The following is a 25,409-nucleotide window of genomic DNA, read 5'->3' on the forward strand; positions in this document are numbered from 1 at the left end:
GTAATTTGAGCCAAATTGATTAGGCATTTAAAATGAACTCTGGCCATTTGTCCTATTTTTTCCTTCTCATTTTGCCATGTACTAACTGTTATACTTTGTCATAATAATATTTTGTAATAAATATTTTAGTACTACAGTGTAAAAGTTACACTGATGTCCAAAAATTTGGCAAGTCAATTCATGGAGGTTTGAGCTGCTTGCCTTGCCTCGCCTCATGTCCTTCAAACAATTAGTGACATGATGCTAAGCTGAGTTGTCAAAACTCCTATGTAGTTTAGACACATAAGGCAGCCCACAGAACCAATCTCTATGGGAACTGATGCTGCAACATTGCTGAATGGAGACACATCTTGCCTAAGTTAGAGGATGCAAAGTTCTTCTCCAGTTTACATCTCTAAAGACTCTGCTATCTGCAGAGATAGTCAGTCATTTTGGGTTGAGTTTAATACAGCCCATTCTGAGTTAAGAGGCCCTTTATGTTCTTCTTATTTTTATTCTTTCTTGATCTAAAAGAACAATAATTCAGACTTAAGAGTGTATGTGCACTGCATATGGAAAAACACCACAAATTAAGCTATTGTCCAATGTGAGAAAGGGTAGCAGAAGCTGGCCCATGGTGCTTTTGAAAGACGCAGATGTTGGGAGCCAACTGGTCCTTGAGAAAAAGCGAGTAAGGCCAATACATTTTTTTACTACAATAGAATAGTGGCACATAACTTACAAATTTTAAGACTATAAAGGTCCTGTCTTCAGATGTTGCCAATTTATACAAAAATCTTAGATCACACAAAGTGAAGGCAACATAGCTCATCCTCTGTAAACTAAGATTTTTGTATAAACTGCCAATACTTGAAAGGAATGTTTTGGTTCTGAAACTCATGTATTATATAACTTAGTCTCATTAAAAAGTATCATTAACTACCTTATCTGCTTAGAATTTAAGATAATTTTATTCTAAGCACTTTTTAAAGAAACATGCTGTAGTAAATCAATTACAGAGAACAGTCATGTTTTAGTAAATAGCAGCATTGGCAACTCAATTTTAATCACAAGTTTCACAATATTTTATGTTGGGGCTTTTTTAAGCCCCAACTCCTAGTCATGTGAATACAGGAGAATCCCAACTTCCATTTAAAAAATAATGTTTTTAAATTTTATCTTAAGGGAGCGATGAAAGAAGCAAACAAGAGAATTCTGTACTTTCTTCACTTTGGGGGTAACCATGTAGCTCAATTGTTCTAAGGCAGGAGACCCCCACCTCCTTTTTAACACTTTCAAAACTACTGGGAAATCACAATACCTGGAAGATATCAATTTCCAGGCTGTATGCATCTAGAACACCCAATAGAAAAGAAGCACAGCATTCAAAAGTTTTCCAATGAACCATCAAAATTATAGGCCCTCTTCCACCTCTTGAGATCATTTTGCATGCATGAAGCTTCAGAGGATTTAGAACATTATATGGCTTATGCTTTAAGAAAACAATCCAAAGTAATTTTGTACAACTAAACTAACTCTATATCCTCTGAAGATTCATGTATGCGGAATGAGCTCAAGAGGTGGACATCTTAAAGTGTTTGGAATAAGTGATTCCAGTATTTTTGCAAATAATAGCATTAATCCCTTAATATAAGCTCTCCTTACATCATTATATATTTGTCAGATGAATATAAATGTGATGTTTTTATACAATATTAAGTGTACTAAGTTATATTCTGTCGGACTTGCTTTGATTATAGGTTCCAAGGAGATGTACTACAAAAGTCAAGATGGCCGTAGGGCAAAGTGGTCATTTCATTTTATTAAAGGCAAAACTGACAGAAGGTTAAGACTGAAAAGTAGTCATATCTTTTAGGTGGCTAGTTTGAAAGATTGGTCCATTTGGGCCTCTTTTTCCCCTCATACAGTATAGGAGCCCTGATATTTGCCTTCTTCCTAAAGGCATTGTGAGGCCTAATGGAGCAATGGCTGTGAATCATCACTGCCCGAGTCCAGTTTTACACCCGTGTAATGTTACTGGAGACTGTAGAAAGATTACGTTAGAACAAAAAATGATCCTCTGCCTCTTTTTTGTCGTGACAGCAAAAGCAGGTAACGTTTACATTTCTATATAGAGTTTTACCAACAGGCAGTGGCAAATCTGGTCCAATGTTTCAAACCACAGTGAACTGCACTGGTACAAGCCACAACTTGCCCTGGTGCAGTCTGTTTACACTAGTGGTTTGCCCTGGTGCAGTTACATCAGTGCAGCTCCCTCAGCAACTAATAACTCCACTGTAGACATGACCTAAGCCTTGCGAGAAGTTTGAAGTCCTTACAGACTTAAAGAATGAGCTCATGTGTTTCACAGCACCTTACCAATGTCCACAGCATCTTCAAGTGCGCAGCAAGGTCTATTGTGCACATGCAAACAGCATTCCAAGGTTTAATCAAGAAAAGAATCATAAAAAATCCTAACATACATGGCTTTTAAAATAAAAGTTCCCTTTCCTGCTATCTATCTGTCCATGGTATTTATATGGCCCCTCAGTACATAGCACCAGAGTGCCTCACAGTCTTTCAAGTATTATCCTCACAACATCCCTGTGAGGAAGGGAAGTACTGTTGTTGCCTTTTTATAGGTGGCGAGTTAAGCCACAGAGAAACTAAGTCATTTGCCTAAGGTCACCAGGTAACTCCTTTCCTTCTCTCCTCCATTTATCTAAGGCTATATGCTACTTGTGGAGGCAGAGTGGCATCCATTGGTGTCACACAAGGTTGGTGTGAATGCCACAGGAAGAGACTAGGTTGGGCTGGCAGGCTTAACCCATCAACACATACATGTGAGCAGCTCCTGTGGCTAGCTTTATTGGGGAAACCTAATGCAGGAGAAGAGAGAGTTGGCCTTCAAGGGACTGCTTGCTGCTTTACCCACAGCAGCCGACATATGTTCGAAGTAGAAGGCAGGGTATACCTGGGCCCTGCTATTTCCCACCCGCAGTGATCTCGTCCTTTGCCCTCTTTCCAGCTTCACTAGTCTGATGCCCCCACGCACACAGCAGTTGGAAAATGCTAGGCAATTATCATAATATTCACTTTGCAGAGACATCATCTCTGCTACATCAATAAAACATCACGCAATCACATCTTTGCCACCTCAGCATTCCTCCCACATGCCAACCAAGAAAATCATTTTTCATTCAAAATTATGGGTGAGTGAGGTCTTTATAGCAAGATAAAAACAGGGTTTGCTGCCTTTATAAATAACTTCCATCACAAGCAGAGAGTGTACACAGTTACCAAGACAACACCGCTCAGTCTCTCATCTATATTTCAGCCAGCATCTGCCCCTATGGGGAGCCCCCCCAAAAGGGGCCAGAAAGGGTTGGTCCCCCTGTCCTACCAACATTACAAGTTGCTGCTCGTGCCATTTAACAGAGCACTACATTGACCTTATTAAGTGGAGTAGAGAAAATATTGAAATAGAAAATGGGGGGGGGGGGGAGGTCAATATCTGCTCCACTTAACTGGAGTAGCGTGGCACCACTTGCACTCAGAAACAGTAACTCCTTGTAATGTCAGATGCCTGGTTCTTGGCTGCAAGAGGTAACCACGGGGAGGGGGTACAAATATTGTCCAAAATCCTTAGCTGTACTGCAGCCACTTCGTCTCACACTGTAGGGACAAAGCTGCCCAAGAGCCAACATAAATTGCCATGGAAGAATCACCTCATGGGAAAATCTCCAGTGGTAGGGAGGTTGCTATGAAACACACTTTACCCTGTAAGGAGCATAAAGGGGCCTACCCAGGAGAAAAAGGATATGGCTATAGCAGCCAGGCACCCTTGCAATCCCCGGCTGCCGTAACTGTTCCTTGGGGACATTGACAATAAGCATAATTTAGAGCAGCCTTCAAGCTTTTCTAACTCATGCCAGGAGGCTGAACTAGTGCATGGCTGACCCAGGATTAGGGAAACAGCAAGATGCCTTAAAGGCATAGAAGATGGTAATACTTCAACACTTTGTGAAATTTCTGAAGTTTTCTTGATAACACATAGTTGAGCAAAAATACTGACATGAATTGTGTTCAATTAGATGATACTCACACTTTAAGGCCCTATTTCATGACCTGCCAGGGCTAGAAAAAATTTTGGTGGACCAGTACCAATATCTTCAGGACCAGTAACCTTTTCCAAACACCAACCTTGGACTAAAATTAAATTAAAATGAAAAAGGAGTACTCCTACAGAGGGGTTGTATTGAGTATTTATTTTAATAAATAATTATTTCTGAAACTCTTCATGCCAATAACTGAAAGATACAAAGTCGTTCCATAGCAGAAAATTTTAGATTTTCTTAAGATTTTGTCTAGCAAAAGTGTTTAGTACAGGGAGAAAAGGAACGAAGCAACTGGTCATTTTATCACAGTTGAATCCTGTATATTCCCTTAGAGATTCCCAAAGTGTAAATATTTTTTTCATATACATCTCTCAGTATGTTAGCATCTCCTGTCTTGCTTACCCAGTTGTGTGTAGTAGTTTTGTAAGAACCAAATCATTCCAAAGCTATCACTCTTCATTCTCCGATTAGGAATAAATACTTTTAAGTAGGAATTTATTTTCTTTTAGATTATCTCCTTGGGCTTTTGATTCATAACATGCTATCCCTCAAACCATCCATATCTAAAGTACTGTACTGGTAAAGCTGTATAAATATTTCTTGTTGAATTGTATAGGGGGATCTGATCAGAGCTGGCACTAGACAGAAAAAACAAAAATGTTCTTCCTCAAGGAAATGTGGAAATTACATAAATGAAGTGCATGTCCTGTCTCTCCAGCAGAAAAGCTTTGCATGTGTTATATTTATTCAGTACTATTTCACTGAATCTGTCTGGTCTGTTCAAAGAAGAGCAACCAGTGATCAGCATAACCCTACTCCCACATCAGGGGGAAAAAAATATCTGCATTTGCAAATATTTGCTATACAGAGCACATCCCACACAATCCAAAAGGGGAGCATCATTTTCTGTACTCTTCTCAAAGAGGAAAAAAAAGAAAATGGTCATCAGTGCTGGCATCAGCAAATAGAGCTATTCATTTTGTTCAGTAGTAGAGCACTCTCCAGGGAAGCTGAAGGCCTGGCTTCTACTCTTCATCCACTAGTTTCTTCTAGTCAGTTCGTTTAATGTATTGCTGTTTGCTTAGAAGAGTATGCAAATGCCTTCAGTTGTGTTTACACAAAGCTCAATTCAGACCACTAAATCATAGCTTGAAAATTCCACTCGTCTGTTCCCACTGGTAAATGGACAATTTGTCTTGGTAAGCATGAGGTCCTACCCCATCAATTTCTGCAACATTTAAGTTTTTGTGTTTGTTGATTTTAAAAAATAATGTTTCTAACACTTATGCTTACAGAGATAACCTTGCAGCATAAATCAATGGAGTGCCAACTGCCTGAGTCTTCAGACAGTTTCAGCATCTTTTGTTCATAGACTTTCTAAACATGTAATGAACATGACTCTGTTCAATTTCAATAACGTGTACCTCTTGTGCAGCCATGAAACTGACCAGAATCATATACATTTCTGTCTGTTGTTGCTTGGGAAATCTAAGGTCAAAACTGGAACTATTCATAGGGGAATAGGCAGGGGAGTCAGAGCAGCCAGGAGAGTGAAAAAGAAAAAAACATGTTATTCTCTTCCAACTGCCAGACAAGGGAAAGGACTTTCAAAAACATGTTATTCTCTTCCAACTGCCAGACTAGGGAAAGGACTTTCACATTATCAGGCATCCACTCTCCAGAGCCAGTATGAAAGATGGAGCTCTCTAGTAAAGTCCAAAGACCACATCCAGATAAACATGGGCCCCCTCCTACACACATAACAATCCCTCATCCCCTACATACAATCCCATGAGCCATGAAAAAAAGTTTAAATTCTGAAATTACTGTTACATATTCTACATTTCTGAAAAATGCCTCCCCTTTGCTATTTTTGTTTAACATAACACCCAGCCTGAGAGTCCTACAAGTTTGCTGACTATTTTGTAACTTTTTGGTCATTATAAAGGTATTATATCCTGTCAATGTTTTGATTTTTTTTATTCTAATGGACCAATGTGACTGCAATCATTTTATAATTAGGCCAATTAACTTTAAAGCTTTATTTTTCTGGCCTTTTTCATTGCAAAATCATGAATTAGCCCCCCCAAAGTCAATTTCTCTTGTAAGTTCTCACTCAATAGACAAGATAGCTAGGTGGCTTAACTGTTGTTGCCCCATTGTAGAATGCCTACAGTTTTTGAGGAGTCCTAGCTTGCTGAAACTTCTTTCAGCTTCTGCCACAGTCACTGGCAGTGTGCAAAAATCCATAGGGCTATGCACACTTCACTGAAAATTAGCTGCAGCTGTATTTTGTAAATAAGATAAGTGGGGGGTAGTTCATATTCTTTTCCAAAAGTAGATTTGAAGATTTTTTTTCAGGTGCAACATTTCACAAGGAAAATTCTCTGAAAGATCTGCAGGATACTTGTGAAGTAGACATTTTGAAGCTTCTTCAATTCCCCAGGCTCTAGTGTCACATATTTTAGGACTGAACAGAATGTCAAACAAATGTCAAACTGCAAGTCCTAGTTTCACTGCACAAACACACACACTCTATTCTAGAGAAGGGCCTGGGCTGGGCCAGCAGGCCTAGCAACTCACTGTTCAGAATGTTGCTTGAGACTGCTCTAACACTGCTTCAGATTAGCTCCTGCAAATCTCACAAGATCTGGACGATGGATAGACATAGATACAGGGAAATAAGTTTCTACAAATATCCTCAAGCATAATCTACAATTTAGCCTCAGTTTTTGCCTCATGGTAATGGGGGTTGCAGCCTGGGCCTCCGGGCTGGTAAAGTATACTCTGCCCCCCCTGGTCTTGGTCCAAACCATTTGTTCCTCTGCACCTGTCAGCTTTCCCCAGGCCTTAGTTTAAAAAAGCTCTACGACCTTTTTAATTTTACATACCAACAATCTGGTTCCATTTGAGTATAGGTGGAGCCCATCCTTCCTGTATAGGCTCCTCCTTTCCCAACAGGTTCCCCAGTTCCTAATAAGCCTAAACCCCTCCTCTCTACACCATCATCTAATCCATGCATTGAGACCCTGCAGTTCTGCTTGTCTAACTCATGCTGCATGTGGAACTGAAAGCATTTCAGAGAATGCTACCATGGAAGTCCTGGACTTTAGTCTCTTACCTAGCAGCCTAAATTTGACCTCCAGGACCTCTCTCCTACCTTTCATAGAATCATAGGACTGAAAGGGACCTCAAGAGGTCATCTAGTCCAGTCTCCTGCTCTCATGGCAAAGCTAAGTATCATCTAGACCAGCGGTACCACCGGTGGTACTTCGAAGAAGGCTGGGTGGCACGCGAGCCGTACCACGCCGCCGAATCTGCCGCCGAAAGTCCCCCTGCCGCTGCGAAACCCCGCCGCCACCGAAAGTCCCCCCCACCCACCAATCCCCGCGAAACCCTGCCGCCGAAAAGGGGGCAAACGGCGGCAGGGTTTCAGCGGAGGGCATTGTTCCCCCCCTGAAACCCCCCCACTGCCGAAAGTCCCCCCTCCCCCCCCCCGCCGCCGCCATGAAACCCCGCCGCCGCCGCAAGTCGTCCCCCCCCCAAAAAAAAGGTTGAGGACCGCTGATCTAGACTGTCCCTGACAGGTGTGTGTCTAACCTTCTCTTAAAAATCTCCAATGATGCAGCTTCCACAGCTCCTTAGGTAATTTATACTAATGCTTAATTACCCTGGCAGTTAGGAAGTTTTTCCTAATGTCCAACCCAAACTGCTCTTGCTGCAATTTAAGCCCATTGCTTCTTATCCTGTCTCAGAGTTGAAGAACAATTTTTCTCCCTCTTTATAACAATCTTTTATGTAGTTGAAAACTGCTATTGTGTTCCCCCTCAGTTTTCTCTTCTCCAGACTAAACAAACCCAGTTTTTTCAATCTTCACTCATAGGTCATGTTTCCTAGATCTTTAATCATTTTTGTTGCTCATCTTTGGACTTTTTCCAATTTGTCCACATTCTTCCTGAAATGTGGCACCCACAACTGGACACAATACTCCAGCTGAGGTTTAATCAGCATGGAGTAGAGCAGAAGAATTTCTTCTTGTGTCTTACTTACATCACTCCTTCTGATACATCCCAGAATGGTGTTTGCTTTTTTTTGCAACAGTGTGACACTGTTCACTCATATTTAGCTTGTGGTCCACTATGATCCCCAGATCCCTTTCTGCAGTACTCCTTCCTACACAGTCATTTCCCATTTTATACATGTGCAACTGATTGTTCCTTCCTAAGTGAAGTACTTTGCATTTGTCCTTATTGAATTTCATCTTATTTACTTCAGACCATTTCTCCAGTTTGTAAAGATCATTTTGAAATTATTAATCCTGTCTTCCAAAGCAGTTGCAACAGCTCCCAGGTTGGTATAGTATGCAAACTTTATAAGTGTACTTTCTATGTTATTATCTAAATCACTGATGAAAATATTGAACAGAACCAGACCCAGAACTGTTCCCTGCAGGAGCTCACTCAATATGTCCTTCCAGCTTGACTGTGGACCACTGATAACTACTCTCTGGCAACAGTTTTCCAACCAGTTATGCACCCACCTTATAGTACTTCCATCTAGATTGTATTTCCCTAGTTTGTTTATAATAAGGTCATGCAAGACAGAATCAAAAGCTTAACTAAAGTCAAGATATACCACATCTACCACTTGCCCTCTATTCACAAGGCTTGTTACCCTGTCAAAGAAAGTTATTAGGTTGGTCTGACACGATTTGTTCTTGACAAATCCACTCTTGACAGTTACTTATCACCTTTTTATCTTCTAGGTGCTTGCAAATTGATTGCTTAATTATTTGTTCCATTATCTTTCCAGGTACTGCAGTTAAGCTGACTGGTCTGTAATTCTCCGTGTTGAACTTATTCCCCTCATTATATACTGGCACTATATTTGCCCTCTTCCAGTCCTCTGGAATCTCTCCCATCTTCCACGACTTTTCAAAAATTAATCGCTAATGGTTCAGATAGCTCCTCAGTCAGCTCCTTGAATATTCTAGGATGTATTTCATCAGGCCCTGGTGACTTGAAGAGATATAACTTGTCTAAATAATTTTTAATTTATTCTTTCCCTATTTTAGCCTCTGATCTTACCTCACTTTCACTGGCATTCATTGTGTTAGACTTCCAATCACTATGTCATTGGTATCTACATGTACCACAAGAAATAACACCACAACCACCAGCTCCTTCCCAGCACTGCACATAAGCCTCCCTAGATGTTTTGTCTGAGGGCCATGAGTTCTTTGTACTGAATGCACACATATACCACCTACCCACAAGGCAGGTAATCACACATGCTGCATTCAGTACAATACACTGGATAGCCCCCACTCTGCTGCTGGACTTCTGCCTGCATTCTTTTTACTCTGCAGCTTTTGTTTTGTTTTGTTTTGGTGGGCTTATTGGTCTTAGTTTAGAAAAATTTGCATGTATCTGGCTCTCCTGCTCCCTCTCTAAACTCCCCTGTTCAGTAGCTCTTCTGGTTGCTTAGGAACTGGGTTTTTGAACCCCTATTCTGCCTGAGTAGCCCTGCCTACTGGTTAAGGGATCATAAAGGATTAGGGTTCAAAGCCTCATTAAGAAGCTCTCAGCCTTGCTCAGCAGGCTGCTAGGCTCAGCACATACCCCCCCAAACTGACCACACTATATACTACAGCAGAGGAATGTAGGATTCAAAGAATAGAGTTCCAAGGCCTCATGGAAGCAGGAGGGCTGCCTTATCTATACATTACACATACACAAAGTTAAAACAACAGCATAGGAATAGTAAGTTTCAGGCCTCTCAGGTCCATTCTAGCTCTAGTGGGCACAAGACTTGTCTGTCCATTTCCCCCCAAGCATGACAGGTTCTTCCCCATCCCCTCCAATCCAAGCCAGTCCCAGTCCTGGCTCCTTCCCCATTCTCCTCACCTATCTCATCCCAGTATCAGTCTCCTTAGCCAGGAAGTCCTAGTGTTTCCTGTGCAGACTCTCCCTCCGGTCTCCCCGCACTAACTTCCATTCCCACTTTCTCTTGCCCTTTTCACTCTGCCATTCCTTTCCCCAAACAACTCACCCCTGCAGTTCCAGCTCTTATCCCCTCTGCATCCTAATCAGGCTGCTTCCTCCATGTGCCTGGGCTGAGTGAGATTATTATAGAGAGAACAGGAGAGAATCTCCCTGCTCTCAGTTCAGGTACGCAGCTCCAGACCCAGCCTAGCACACAGCAGCTCAGGGCTACAATTGCAAGGGAAATGATGCTCAGACCCAATCTGGAGCATGCTCAGTGCAGGTGGAATCTTCAGGGGAATTAAGCTGCTAAATCTAAGAAGTCTGTAGTGAGCATGTGTGAACTGCAGTTTTTCAGCTGGGCCACAGTTGAGCAGATTTTTTATGGGGATGGCACAAGGCATGTTTCTAACACAAAGGCCACCCCTCTGCATAATGTCAAGCCCCTACTGCACAAAATGGGGGCTCTAGAGCTTTCCAAAGAAAGGGTGACATAATTTTTTAAACATGGGCAAAATAATGTGTTATTCCCTGTCCTTGTTCTCAGAAATGTCTGTACCATTTTGACTGAAGTTTTCCAGAAAAATTTGGCCTGAAGCATGGAAAATTTCTGCCCAAATGATTTAAGTTTGGCAAAGATATAAGGAGCTGAAAACAGGGTCTTACAACAGGAAGTGCTGGGAAACCATAACAGGTGCAATCATCCCTACCTATAATCAGCTTACTTCTTGGTCTTGGGATGTGCACAGTTAAGGAAGGACAGGTTTGAAAGCAGATTTCTGATTCATCTGTCCTTTTAATAGTATTTAAAAAGAGAGAAAATGAATGTGGACTGTAAATGATATATTTACTTCTGAGTCCTGTTGTTGAAAAAAGTCCTACAAGCTTTAATTCAATGTTCTCTTACCAACAGTGATAAAGTAATACGGCTTATACCAGAGAGCGAGAGAGAAGCACAAGCACTGAATGACGTATTTCACCAACTTCAGGTGAGTTAGCGCTTTGTGGTTTCAATACAAGTACTCTTGTTGAGGGCTGTAATGAGCTAATTCACGTGCCTTTCACTTGCGGGGTAACTGTTTCAAATCCTGGGTTACATTATGATTCAACTGACAATACATGTGAAGAGAGGAAAGGAAGCACAAGAAAGAGTGGAGGCCTCAGCTTAAAAGCAAAAGAGGGGCAAGAATCTCCATTTCAGCCAAATTCAAACACTTTACAAAGATTAAAAATTAAAAAAGATTCTCCTACCCAAAGAAAAAGGAGGAAAATAAAAGCAGGGTGATCAAAGTTTCCACCTGTCTGTGCCTAGTGCCATTGCATCCGCTTAGCACAAGAGCACTCTCCAGAATGCTGTCTCTCTAGCAGCGCCTAACAAGCAACAGAAACTGCTCTGCCAGCAGCAATTCACGTGGTCACAGAAAAGGATGAAGGTATGCACAGAACCTTCCTCCTATCCATACCCAGAGCCCTCTGACACACCTGATAACGTGGGAAGAGGAGACCACCATGCACATGCACTGAGGTCAGGCATTATGAGTACCCGGAGGAGGATTCTTGTGAATAGTCTCAGACTGAAAGCTTTTCAGGGCACTGACCAAGTCTGTTTATATTTCTATAGTAGCTGTCTATAGCACAATGGGACTTTGGTCCTAATTAGCAATTGTGGATGTCATTGTAATGCAAATAAATAATAATTTTAATAGCCCATGGCAATAAATAAATAAATAAATAAAGCAACTATAAACTCCAGAAGTCCAAGGGAGTTGTGGAGGTTGGCATTTGCTTTATTTTGTTCCCCTCGGTGTATGGGAACACACGTGTTTTTCTCTCTTCTACTACTGCAATCCCCACAGAGCACCTCTCCCAACCTCTTTCTCACTACACTGCTCCTTTACGCTCACAGAAAGTGATTCCCCTCTCCATCACAGTGGAAGCAGTAGAAACTGGAATAACCACATGCTTTAACTCTTACAACAGGGCAATACAATTTTGGCGAGGTGCACTGGAATCTGACTGCTTAATTAGAAAGTGATTGATTAGGATGATGCAATAAGCTAAAAAGGTTGAAAGGAGGAATTTTTTTTAATAAATGTAAATACTTGCATATAGTAATAGTCACCCACAGGGTCTAATCCTGATCCCTGTGCCCAGGTTGTGAGAACAAACTAAGCTTGGTTGCTTCTAAAGTCTCAGGGCTTCAGTTCCCTCAGCAGCTGCTTCACCTCCCATCTTCATGAGGGGCAAAGTAGGGGTCTCAGTGGGTTTACACAGGCATGGATACACTTTTCACTAATCCAGCTTTGCCTTTTTCCAAACCCCTCCACAACTGAGGCCAATTTTCATAAGTGCTGAGTGCTCACAAATCCAGCAGAAGTCAGCAGCAGCTGCAAGTAGTCAGATCTTCTGAAAATCAGGTCATGAGAGTTCTGCAATCCTTTATGCCCTCCCCACCCCAACTTATCATTCACACATACAGAGAGAAAGTTCTCAGAGCAGGGACAAATCCTGCCCTAGAAAGAAAGAACTTTCATTCTTGAGCTCTGGATCTAAACATGATCTTAGTGTGAATAGTACACACAAAAAGTGAGAACAGAAACCAATGTACGAACAAATATTCATGTAAAATAAAAGTAAAAACAAGACACTGACACATTTCTGTCTCTACCAATTCATTAACACAGTGACAGATACAGAAAAGAACCTGTAGGCTGTAGCAGTAATGTACAAATTACTTTAATTATCTATTTTTTTATAGAAGCCTTTAGGGAAGCGCAGATTACTACATTTTAGACACAAGAATCCACAAGTGTTTTAAGAGGCATCTACTTTGAATACTTTTTGGTTTGGGTTGAAAATTTATATCACCTAAGCATCATGTTATTCACATTCTCTGTGCCTTGAGAGGAAAAACAAATAAAATTAGCATCAATGTAATAAAATTCAGAATCATGTCAAGATTTCACACAATTTTAATTAAATAACCACAAAACACCAATAATTTTACATTTTTGCCCAGAAATATTTCAGTATTTCATACAATAACCTGGTTTACTGAGGTATGTTAACGCCAGATTTTTTTAAGGCATTTAAAAACTTAACTCCTATTGAAATCAACGAGAGTTAAGCACTATCACAGGATGACTAGCCACTTAAGAGGGAGCAGAGTCCAGTGCGCCTGGACTGATTACCTGTTGCCCAGGTGGGCAAAGGGATGGCATCTGGGCCTTATAAAAGGGGGAGGGGAGAGGAAGAAAAGGATATGGCTACAAGGGAAAGGCCTGAAGAAAATAAGAGGGTGTTGTCAGCAGGAAAAGCTCAGTGAGGAAGATCTAACCTCAGGCACGAAGTATTGGAAAAGCAGGAGGACAGAGTCCCAGGTAGAAGGTGCTATGTCCAGTTTGGAAGGAGAGCAAAACAAATGAACTTTAAAAAGAGACTAGACATACAGGTAGCGGCCCAACTGGAGCTGGGAGGAAGACTGTAGGTTTGAGGTCTATTTTGAAAGACTTTGTACAGGACTGAATTTGTACAGGACAAATTGGACCCCCGAAGGTGAATTTTCTGAATATCTGAACTCCTTAATGAGCCCTCAGTGAAGGAGAATGTGGGGTAGACCTCAGCAGAGATAGACTTGGTCAGCAGAGAGCACAACAGAACAGCCATGCCTGTTACAGGCACCGAAATAGTTTTTTAAAATCTGGTCCTTAGTACTTCATTTTCAGCTATTTCAGGAGCACAACTACTTTTAACAAAAAAGAAAGGAGTCAGATAAACCTGGTGTTTACTTACTGTTTTGCCTCATTACCACCAGGACTGAAATGGGCCAGAAAAGTTATGAAACAAAAAGTATCATCACTTAGCCGCTGTTTCACCAAGCTATTTAAGTAAGAGTTTAAAGTTAGACGTGTGCTTACGGAGCCTGGTGAATCAGAGCCACAGTTTGGCCTCTGTGATGTGGATTTTTTAGGAATTAGACAGGAGTGGGATTTTCAAAGGTATCCGCTGTTGGTCAGTCTGTGCTCTCACAATGCTAAAGCTCCCATTGCCTTAAAAAGGAGTGAAGTTGGGTTTTTGAAAATCCCAACCGTAGGCCCAAGTCTTCTCTGAGTGGTATATGCACAACTTAAAAGCTCTGCCTCAGTCCCAAATGCAGTGTATGTACTTGTATGGCCCCCATCACTGTAGTATCTGAGTTCTCACCATGTTTAATATCTCTACCCTCACAACATCCTACCACTATCCCAGTTTTAGAGATCGAGAACTGAGGCACAGAAAGACAAAGGGGCTTGCCCAGTATGATACAGGAAATCTATGATGGAGTACAGCATTGAACCCAGATCTCCTGAGGTGTAGACTAACACTGTAACCCATGGACCATCCTTTCCCTAAGCTCTCCGTAACCCCTTCTGGTGGGCTCTACATAACCCCTAGTGGTGGGGGCACACTAGGGAAGGAGAGGTATGCCTAAAGTGCACTTTGCTCCAGTGAACCCTAGCCATGAGACTGCTCTAACTAATGTCAAGGGCCCAATCAACCCTCAACTGTCTTGGGTCCTGGTTGAGGGAAGGTGGCTTAAAGCCACATTTGTACCATTCCTCGCTGGTGGCCCTGAGGTTTGGGGCCTCTGACCATCCCCCTCTAAGCCCTTGGGACAGACACCTGTTATCATTTGGCTCTGACCTATCTTGCACAGCTGCAGAATTAAAGGAAGACTCCTCTCCATCCAGCTCAAGCAAATGTTCTCTTTTGTAGAGACAAGGTAGACTAACTTCTGTTGGGGAAAGACAAGCTTTCAAGCTACACAGAAATCTTCTTCAGGTCTGGGAAAGGTACTCGGAGTGTCACAGCTAAACAGAAGGTGGAACGGATTGTTTAGCACAGTGGTTTCAACCTGTGGTCCAGGGACCCCTGAGGGTCTGCAGACTATATCTAAGATTTACAAAGAGGTCCACAACTCCATTCATAATTTTTTAGGAATCCACAAATGATAAAAGGTTGAAAACCAATGGTTTAGCATAAAGAGGGAGAGAAAAAGGTTGGCACTGACACAGCCTATACTTTGCCTAGGTGCAAGCCTGCTGATCGTTTTCAGGGGTATAAAAGTCAGCTAGTGGCAGTTCAGAGCAGTTTTTGAAAGGGGATTCTGGTTCCAGGATTAATAGAATAGTTTGGTGGCAAAAGTAACCTGACAACAAGTAAATTCTTTCTTAAATGTCTGCTTACAGAAGCCAGGACTAAGGATTCCAAAAGCAGGGTATTCTTGGAGTTTGCTGTGTTTATTTTCTTTAGTGTATCTTTAAAATGTCTTGGTTTCAAACAGAGCGTCTGAAGCTGCTCTGCTTCATGCATTGCTACAGACTGGGGACCAACTGGCTAGGCAGCAGTTCTGCAGAAAAAAGATGGGGGAGGAGGGGGGTGATAGTGGACAAAAAGCTGGATATGAGTCTTCTTATTGCCAAGAAGGCTGATGGCATATTGGGCTACATTAGTAGGAGCATTGCCAACAGATGGAGGGAAGTGAGTATTCCCCTCTATTCGGCACTAGTGAGGCCACGTTTGGAGTACTGTGTCCAGTGTTGGTTCCCCACTACAAAAAGGATGTGGACAAATTGGAGAGAGTCCAGCGGAGGGCAACAAAAAGGATTAGTAGGCTGGAGCACAAGACTTATGAGGAGAGGCTGAGGGAACTAGGCTTGTTTAGTCTGCAGAACGGAAGAATGAGGGGGGATTTGATAGCTCCTTTAACTACCTGAAGGGGGTTCCAGGGAGGATAGAGCTAGGCTGTTCTCAGTAGTAGTAGATAACAGAACTAGGAGCAATGGTCTCAAGTTGCAGTGCGGTAGGTCTAGGTTGGATGAGGAAAAACATTTTCACTAGAAGGGTGGTGAAGCACTGGAATGGGTTACCTAGGGAGGTGGTGGAATCTCCATCCCTAGAGGTTTTTAAGGCCTGGCTTGACAAAGCCCTGGCTGGGATGATTTAGTTGGGATTGGTCCTGCTTTGAACAGGGTTTGGACTAGATGACCTCCTAAGATCCCTTCCAACCCTAATCTTCTACGATTCTATGTTAAGATGACTGGAGCAGGGACAGCCTTTTTGATTAGTGTCTGTACAGTGCCTAGCACAACAAGATCAACACTTGACTGGGGCTTGGGGGCCCTATCACAATTCAAATGTCACTATCTGTACCGAGTTAATAATACATTTTAACTTTGACCATGAATTGCCCTTCAGCAAATCATAACTTCCTCAGATTTTTTATTCATAATCATTTTAGTTTGGTCTGTGGTTCCTTTGCCAGAAGTTCATTGTGCATATTCAGTATTGGAAACCGAGTTGGACAGCTTTGACTGGACACACAGACCACATAATGTTGCTCTGTTCCCTGATTGGATGAGCATAAGTGTTAATCAGGTTTCTATAAGAATGCTTACCCTTACAAATCAAAATTTACTTTCTTGGTACAGATTCTCCAATACTTGTTTAAAATTCCCTGTTTCTGCCAGTATTCCCACCAGTAAACATATTCAGACAGTGAGACAAAGGAGGCCTAAATACACTGCCTCCAATTCACTATTACCTCAGAACTGCAGTAGGATGTTGTTGTAGCTGTACTAGGGACATGACTTTGGCTCCCTGATCCTTGGCCACGCAGCCCCAGGAGAAGCTAGAGCAGTAAGGGACCCACTCTAATTTCTGCCAATGGTATAAGCTCCTTGGACCTTATGTCAGTGAAGGGTTAAGAAGTGTGGTGGTTGGGGGCCTCTGCTCCACCACATTCCTACCCTGTGCAGACTACTCCCTAGAACACACATGACCTGCTTGCTCCCTCCCCTATGCCAGAGGTGCAGAGGGAGGGAGGTGGCTAGTGTAGGTGATATTGAAGTTGTCTTCTTCAGGTTTCAAGCCCAGGTGAGTTCCCCTATACCAGGAGAACTTTCCACTGAGTGTATCCAGCACTTTTAAGTCCACTTTGCACCACTAAGTGACCTTTAGTAGACTAGAGAATCCAGCACGTTGAAAGCAAATTCTTTAACAATTCAAATGAAAACCTCACAATTTTTTTGCAGTATGTATCTAGATTATTGGCTACTACTCTCATCATCCTTCCAGTGTTCCTCTGCATCATATACCTCAATTGATTGTCCACTGCCACTTGCTCTCCAGTGCCCAGGATAATTTGGGAGTCCTGTTGTTGATTTATAAACTCCTTCATGGTTTTAATCCAGTTGACTGATTGGAACAAATGCCACATTCCAAAGTGCTTTCCAGACAATTGAAGTTTACTTTGATTCTCAGACCTACTTTCATCAACTATTTATCTTCTTGGAGACCTTTTTAGTCAGTATCCTTAATAAAGAACTACTTCATTTGAACCTTTAAGGGCAATTGCTGCTCCCCTCTAAGCCAATGACTTCCTAGCTATTTCTTTGTCAGATATTCTGGGTTGCATCTGTAAACTGAGCACTGCAGCTGCTGTTCCATGGTAACTGCGGTGTAACAGATGGAGTTACACCACTCTGATTGTCCAACAGCTTTTACAAAAATACACTTGTGCACTCAGGCCCTCCCTGGGATTATGGAAGGGGCCAAAGTAACAGGCCTCGCAGCCACACCCCCCATTCCTTTCTGTTTGTCTTGCATCTATAGCAGCTGTTCACATTATAATCCCTGAACTGATTCTGGCTCTGCTGCTCAGAGAATTTACAGTACCTTAGGGGGAAAAGGATCAGTTGGTACCTTGCACTTCCTAAGGCAAATGCTGAATAAGTCTTCAGGGAACAAATGCCTGCCTGAAAATGCACTCACTCACATAGCCAGTCAGCATAAATGCTGCTATGCCTACTTTGCACAAGGAGAGATTCATGCCAGAGGCAGAGAGTGGATGCAGCTCCCAGCAAGTTCCAGATAAAGTAAACATCTTGTACATGTGTAGCCAGATCCTGTAGACATCAAACCTGATTCTGATCTAACTTACCCCAGTATAAATCAGGAATCCATACGTTTCAAATTCAGAAGTGAGATGATGGTGCTGACTGAAATTAAATCTTTATAAATCAGCATAAGTGAGTGCAAGGGAGCATCAGTGGGTGTAATTTAAATGCTGACGGGGTAGAAGGGAAGGATTGTTGCAGGAAAAGCAACAAACAAGAAGCTGTAAGATAAAAAAGGAAAGCCTCAGTCCACAAAGTACATATATTGCATTCATAAAATCCGGCAAGTAGAAATACCTGCTTCAGGTGGGAGTATTCTGCTGGCTCCCAAATGCTGGGGGGAGGGGTGGGCCTGGTTCCACTCCAAGTTATGCCAATGGCAAACCTCTTATTAACTTCAGTGGGACCAGGATCAGATCCATGGTTTGATATTCCATGTTTTGGTGCTGTGTCGAGGTAACTCTAAAGTCAAAATCAAGTCTGAATTGTAAAGCTTAATAAGAAACTTTTTTTTTTTCTTTCAAGAAACTATAAAGGAATCTGTTCAAATCTTACATACACATTTAGTTTTGTGACACCTATACATGTTGTCTGTAAAAACAGATATTTATTTAGGCTACAATTGAGTTGAGTTTTTATTCAGTGACTCTCAGAAGAAGTATCTTTACTACTGTGTAAAACCTTGTGTAAAATTATAACAGTTGCAATGAAGCAGCAAGATCAGTAACATGTTACAATTTCCCAGAGATTTGTGCAACTTGAACCTTCAAGCTACGCACTGTTAATATTCTATTACAATTGGTATCATGGTCACTGCAACTGGTTGAGTCACTAGCCATGTAACACTTCTCTTTACCAGCTTCACTAAGAAGCAAACAAAGGAGAGAGACTTTGATTACTTTTTGCCATTTCCTGGTGGTTATACAGGTCCTTACAGAAGCCCTAGAGATTCTCACACATACCTTGCATCCTCTACTTGGCCCATTATCTCTGCAACTAAGCACAGCTGGACAGGACTGCATTCAGAACCTGTCTAATTCATAGGCCTCCTGTGTGCTCGTTCTTCAAATACTCTGGCCCTGATTCACCATAATTCTGAACTCCACTTGTGCATAGTAGAGTGGTGGCAGTAAGAAGATGGCGTTGGCTCCCTGTTCCTGGGCCACCCAGCCCTTGTAGAAGTTAGAAGGCCTTAACAGGCAGGAGGAGTTGATCCTACAAACACTTTTGCAAGTGAATAAATTCACACACAACTCATGTGCATAGTTATTCACCTATGAAAGTGTTTGCAGGAGCGAGACCTAAATGATTTCTTCTGTCCTGTATCCTATAATTTTGACATGCTGCCACTACAGCTTGGCCTCCTTTTTCTATTTTTATTTTTTTAATCCGAATATTAGCACAAGAATGACCAGATAAGCAAGGGTGACAAATCAGGACAGGGGATGGGGGTAATAGGCACTTATATTAAAAAAATCCCCGAATATTGGGATTGTCCTTATAAAATCGTGACAACTTGTCACCCTAATTAGCGCATAGATAGATTGGTGTCTAGTGCTCTAAACTGATTTTTAGAGTGCGAGACTACATTTCAACTTTTGGTTAACTCAGCATATTTAATTTTTTCCACAAAAAGCACCACATTTTTCGTGATGGGTTCCAGTTGAACTGTTTCTTTCATTCTATGATAGCTGCTGCTATGCTTTCACAACAGTTAAAATATTACATGCTGCCCATCATTCAGTGTCTTTCATCTGTACAAAAAGGGAGAAGTCAGATAGCTATCAACTGACGTCCAGTCTCCCAGCACTGAAGATGTATAATGCCCCACTGTTTGCTATGGTGTTAATGTAAATTCAAAACATCATCCTGTTGGTCAGTTTATCTCTTGGGAGTTAAGTAATCAAAACATTTAGTGATTAAAATACCACTGGGAGAGACTTGACTGTATTAGTGACTGTAGAAATGGTCTGTCTGAAAGTGTATTAAACAAATTTAGTGTTGGTTAGAGTGCGGAGGGGGGCATGAGCATGCACGCTGATAGAGCACATAAATAAAGAGAAAAGAAAGGAGCTCTATTGTTGTTATAACTGGCAATAAATTCCATAATATCAGAGGCTTAAAATGCCAGTAAAAGCTCTTCACAAGGCCCTTTTAACAGCTGTCATCATAACAATAGTTGTATTCTGAACCTGACATTCCTCAGAGGCATGGGAAACCAGATCCCATAATGATCTTATGTACAAAGAAAGGTTTGGTACCTGCAGTGCCACACCTACTTCAATAAATTAAAAAAGTTAAACTGTTAGTTAAAAAACTAGTACAGCAAACCATTACCTTTATATACTGCCTAATATATAGACACAAGTTAGTGTGGACATGAAGCTCATCATTGATTTTTGCTCCTAATGGAAACAATCCCACAAGGCCCCAAATATTGGATAACCACTTGGGCCCAACGGGGCAGCAGTGCTAAAGTGTCCATAAATAAAATACACCATGTCTCTTTTATACTTAGAAAATAAAATCACAGATTAATTTTGAGGTACAGACTCTTGCACTTAGGTATGTGTTATCTTTCTTTGATTTTGTAAATTTCCTATAGACGTTTTCTTTGGCGATGTGGGACTCTTCCCATCTACCACAGCACCTTCTAGAAACTGTCATTCAGCACTGAGTTAGGCCTGTGTCCTGACCATACACACAAACCACAGATAGCCCTAGGAGTATGAACACAGGCTCATCACCTATCTTACTGACACATGATAATCTCTTGTCTTTGGGCACATCTATGCTTTGAGCTGAAGATGTGATTCCCTGCATGGGCAGCACGTGTAAGGGGCTGGGGGATGCTAATCCTTCCCAAGAAAGGCTGGCCATGCAGGAGGGCAAATGCTGTGGATGTGGCACGGTTCACTTCCCTTTGGAGGTGTGCCAGCCCGCTGCCTTTGCAGCGCCAGAAGCAGAGCTCCCTAAAAGTGGTCGGGCCACCGGCACCCGGACTGTGGCCCTGCCCACGCTCCACCTTGAAGCCCCCCTGCTCAGACTCTTCTCCCAAGGCCTCACCCTTCCTCCACCTTTTCACTCTAGCCCTTCCACCTGCTGCTTGCTCCTCTCCGCCATGGAGGACAAAGGCAAGTGGTCAGGGCTCAAGAGAGGGGGGCAGAATGGGGGTGGGATGTAAGGATGGTGCCTTGGGGAAGAGGCAGAGTCAGGGTGGGGCCTCGGGGGCATGACCACCAGGTTCCGAGTGCTGGTGGCCTCTGTACTTCTAGGGACCTTCCAGCACTCACCTGTAAGCCTCCCAAAGGGAAGACTCACACACCACCTATGATTTCCCTACTCATGGGGACATACCCACACTAGCTCTGATCGAGCTAGCATGCTAAAAATAGTGTAGTCACAGCAGTATAAGTGGTGGGACGGGCTAGCTATCCTGACTACATACCCATCCAAGACCATAGGCACATACTTGGATCAGCTAGCCCCTCCCGCCATTCATGCTGTTGAGGTTACACTCTAACAGAGTTAGCACAAGTATTTCTCCTTGAACTGGGAATCATATCCCCAGCTCAAAGTGTAGATATATCTATTTGTTAGTCCAGCATGGCAGAACCTAGCTGATCCCAACTAGGGAGAGGTTTCAGAAAGGAGGAATTCTGGCTCTGTGGGAACCCTATAGGCCCCAACCTCAAGGATACTCTTCTGCAAATGCTTGGTGGAATGCCTCTGGAGTCTTATAAATCAAATGTACTCTTCTGATGAAATCCTGCTCCACTGAAGTCAATGGCAAAACTCCAGTTTTTCACTGAATGACTGATCAATCACGACAAGTAAAAAAACTAACAACAAAAATGAATTCAATTAGCACAGTGAGATGATAAGCTACATTCATCACCACTTCATTCATGGGTTCAAATTCCATCCAACTATAGCTGCTACTAGCTTACAAGTCTTTTAAACTCTGTCAGCCCACAAAGTTACATTTTAAAGGTACAGGAACCACACCCAGTCATCACAGTTCTCAACATCCCATAGATTCTATTGAATAAGGTTGAAACTCTGTGATTTGGGGGATAGGAAGCTACTATTACTTTCTGCTGTACTATCCCCTTTCAAGGCAGCAGACATGTATGTAACACTGACAGGCTCAAACCAGGGCCCTTGGAAAACTTAACACATGAGCTAATAGCCAACATTGTAGCAGCCTCATCAATCTCTAGTTGGTCTAGTTGCTACTAGAGGGGCAACAAGTGCCACACCAAGCAGACATGGGTAACATTTAAATGGATAAAACACACTTAGGTTACTTCTGCTTGAAAATGTAGAAATTCAAGTTCTGCATTTGCAACACTCTCCCTCGGGAGGAAATTTGTGCAAATATGAGTAAACCTGCCCATAGACAGCACAGTTCTTGCAATGGCCATGATGCCAAGTAGGAGGGCCTCTGTGGGAATGAGAATTGCCTTGCTCTTGGATCTCCAGGATTAAGAAGCTGAATCCATACCCATCTCTATATTTCCCAAACCTCCCCATATGAGGAGAAAATGTCTAGAAAACTCTGTAAAACTTTAGCCATGGGAGATGCCATTAGTGACCTAATGTAGATGGTGACTTTTATAATAACCTTCCTTTCTATAAATTCTATGAAATATGGAAAGCAAGCAAAGCCAAAGGGCACTGCTCGATCTGTACTTACAGCTTCTTTCATAGCAATCAGCACTGCTGATTATACTTCATTTAAAAAGATGTTGTGGGGTGACAATTTTAGTCTATGAATTGTCCAATACTTGAAATTCCATTTAAGAAATGTTGAAATATAATTTCTGTCTACTAATTTTGCCCATTTCCATTTGGCCAACAGATTTTTTTTAAAATGTCTCATGGATCTTGCAATTATTTTTAGTATTTACTTACAAGAATTTCAATGGCATTCATCACCATAGTGTTTTAAGATGGCTTGCTTTGTTTAAATCCTCAGTTGTTGATTACTCTCTCCTGATTTCAACACAGCTCTGGGAACAGGGTTTGTTAACTTGTGCTCCCTCTACTGAATCTGCAGTAGCTGAGTATAAAATATTATAGTTTTACATTGAGTGTATATTGTTATTATTTTATTATTATGCTTTGCTGGTAATTGACTGCTATACATCAGGTTGCAGAACAGTTTTAATTATAATCCCCTGTTTTCAAATTTCTATACACTTCTAAAAAGTTTACATTCTGGCATGAAACTTTCCAAGCATTTTTCAAATTTACTTCATTTGCTTGCCAAAAATAGGCTAGCAGCCTCTTTAAATTGTAGATACTACATTAACTTCTGTTTAGTTCATTGGTAGTTCCCATGTTTAGAAAAAGATTTTAACTATATCTGCTTTATGCTAACCATGCCATTTTGCCATTTCTTGTAAAGTTATTCGATGGGCCTCATTTTGCCTCTGAATATGTGTCATATTCAGACATTCTGATATCTTAACTGTCTGTTTTGATGCAACTCCAGTATAATTCTTCCATGCCTAGACCTTACTTCAGCCATTTGTGTCCATATGTAGCATTTGATACCATTTTACTGAAACAAGAGCTTGGTTAGCAGTGTTGGTCTTTGGCAGTAAATTACTTTTTCCTGTTCATAAAGATTTTAGGCTTGGATTTTCAAAAAAGCCTAAGGGAGCTAGATTCTGATGAAAATCACAGCCTTAGTGACTCTTCCTCTGACTTTTTTTGTACCTGTGTACTTGGAAAAAATGATGACTGATTCTTAATCTTGTATGCAACCGACCTTTCATTCTAATCTCCACGTTTGCTTTTCTGAATCATTTTACTGTTTCATACTGTAATCTTTCCAAGTCCTCTTCTCTATCTGATGTTTTATATCTCCCACATGCCCATTTCTTAAACCTTGATTGTATTTTGTAATCCTTGTTAATCTGCATTGAACCTTGTGTTGTACCTCTGGTATGTTTGTTACTAAATGGCATTGCCGAACTTTAGCATGCACTTTGCAAACACCACATTAAGATATTTTTTAATACTTTCCATTTCTCCTCAGTATTCTTTCCTTGCATTGATTGTCATGTTGAAAAATAAAAATGAAAACAAAAGTTGCTGACTAAAGGGAAGCTGATACAGAGGGAATGTGCAATACTCTGAGGGATTTTCACAGTTAAGTTACTATACAATGTATAGGAAATCTAATACATAAAAGTGGTGGATATTTAAATATCTCTTGAATTACGGTTGCCAGTAGTATGATTTTCATAGAAAATAGGTAGTGCTGAGCTTGAGCCAGGTATATGTTGCCCAGATACTGTGATGATGGGGATAGTATAACAATCTAAGGAGTAGGACAGAAAAAAAAGTCTTGGATCCAAACACCCACAAACTGGTAGAAGAGAAAAGAACATCTAGTAACTCAACTGAAAGCTGAACTGCAATAAGAAGGTCCTACTTCGCAGCCCACTGCGCTATTCCTGTGCATGAGGATTGTAGAATTGGGTCCTCAAACTTCCTTTTTAGCCTCTTCAGACCAAGCAGAGGCCAAAAAAAATTTTGTTAAACTGAAAGAGAAACATTTTTGTATCAAAAATAAAAGTTTGAGTTATTCTTTAGCTGCGGTAAGGAAGTAGTGTGTGACCAGTGCACTAATCCTAATCAGTGATGCTAAAATACACAACAACATGCCAAATCAGATACAAAGAAGATAATTACAAGCATGCTATCTCCTGGATTTCCCCACCTACACTGAATAAATATGAATTACAGGTTGGTTCCTGCACTACAGGTGGACCTGTGGCAGCCCAGCAGCATTGCCTACATCTCAGAGGGCACAGTCACCGATGTACACGTTCCAGGGAACAGCTCACAAATTCTGCTACCCTACCTGCAGCAAGCAAACATCCAATACACGTAAGCTTCCCTTTCACTCTCTGAGAGTTATCCTGGTGGCATGTGGGAACTGATCTCTAATGAAGGTTTATGTCTATTACACCAAGCTTGTTTCAAAAATATTGTTATAGCCCAGCCTATTTTCAATTTGTTTGAAGGTAGCTAGATATTCACAACATGACAGTCATTTTAATGTAATAACAGTCTCTCCCACAGGCAGACAGTTTAATTATATGGCCTCCTTTAGAGTGCAGATTAGTGTGTCTGGAATGCATGAAAAATTGCATCTATTGTGAGAAAGATGGTAAATACTGCTCCTAATTCTATAGTCTGCTTTGCTTGTACATACACTGAACAGAAGTTGGGTTTGTTTATAAGTATGCTGTAAATGAGAGAGCTCACATGCTTCATTAACTATATAAAGGAATACACTGGTTTGTTTTATAACTCTGTTCCGGTCACAAAATATAGGTCACGTAGAACAAAGACTGAATAAGGATCACATC

At 41.5% G+C, this 25,409-nt stretch overlaps 1 protein-coding gene across 1 annotated transcript in view; it reads left to right on the forward strand.

Annotated features, from left to right (window-relative positions):
• The window catches only part of CPA6 (carboxypeptidase A6), a 101,543-nt gene that overhangs the window by 42,949 nt on the left and 33,185 nt on the right, over positions 1-25,409 (forward strand). The window contains exons 2-3 of the mRNA XM_067553846.1: positions 10,995-11,070; positions 24,800-24,924. Coding sequence (XP_067409947.1) covers positions 10,995-11,070; positions 24,800-24,924 — 201 coding nt within the window. The remainder of the gene's footprint in view (positions 1-10,994; positions 11,071-24,799; positions 24,925-25,409) is intronic.

This window comes from Emydura macquarii, unplaced genomic scaffold (genome assembly GCF_026122565.2).
Source record: "Emydura macquarii macquarii isolate MOO-44397 ecotype Brisbane River unplaced genomic scaffold, CSIRO-AGI_Emac_v2 contig_1477, whole genome shotgun sequence".
Lineage (NCBI taxonomy): Eukaryota > Metazoa > Chordata > Testudines > Chelidae > Emydura > Emydura macquarii.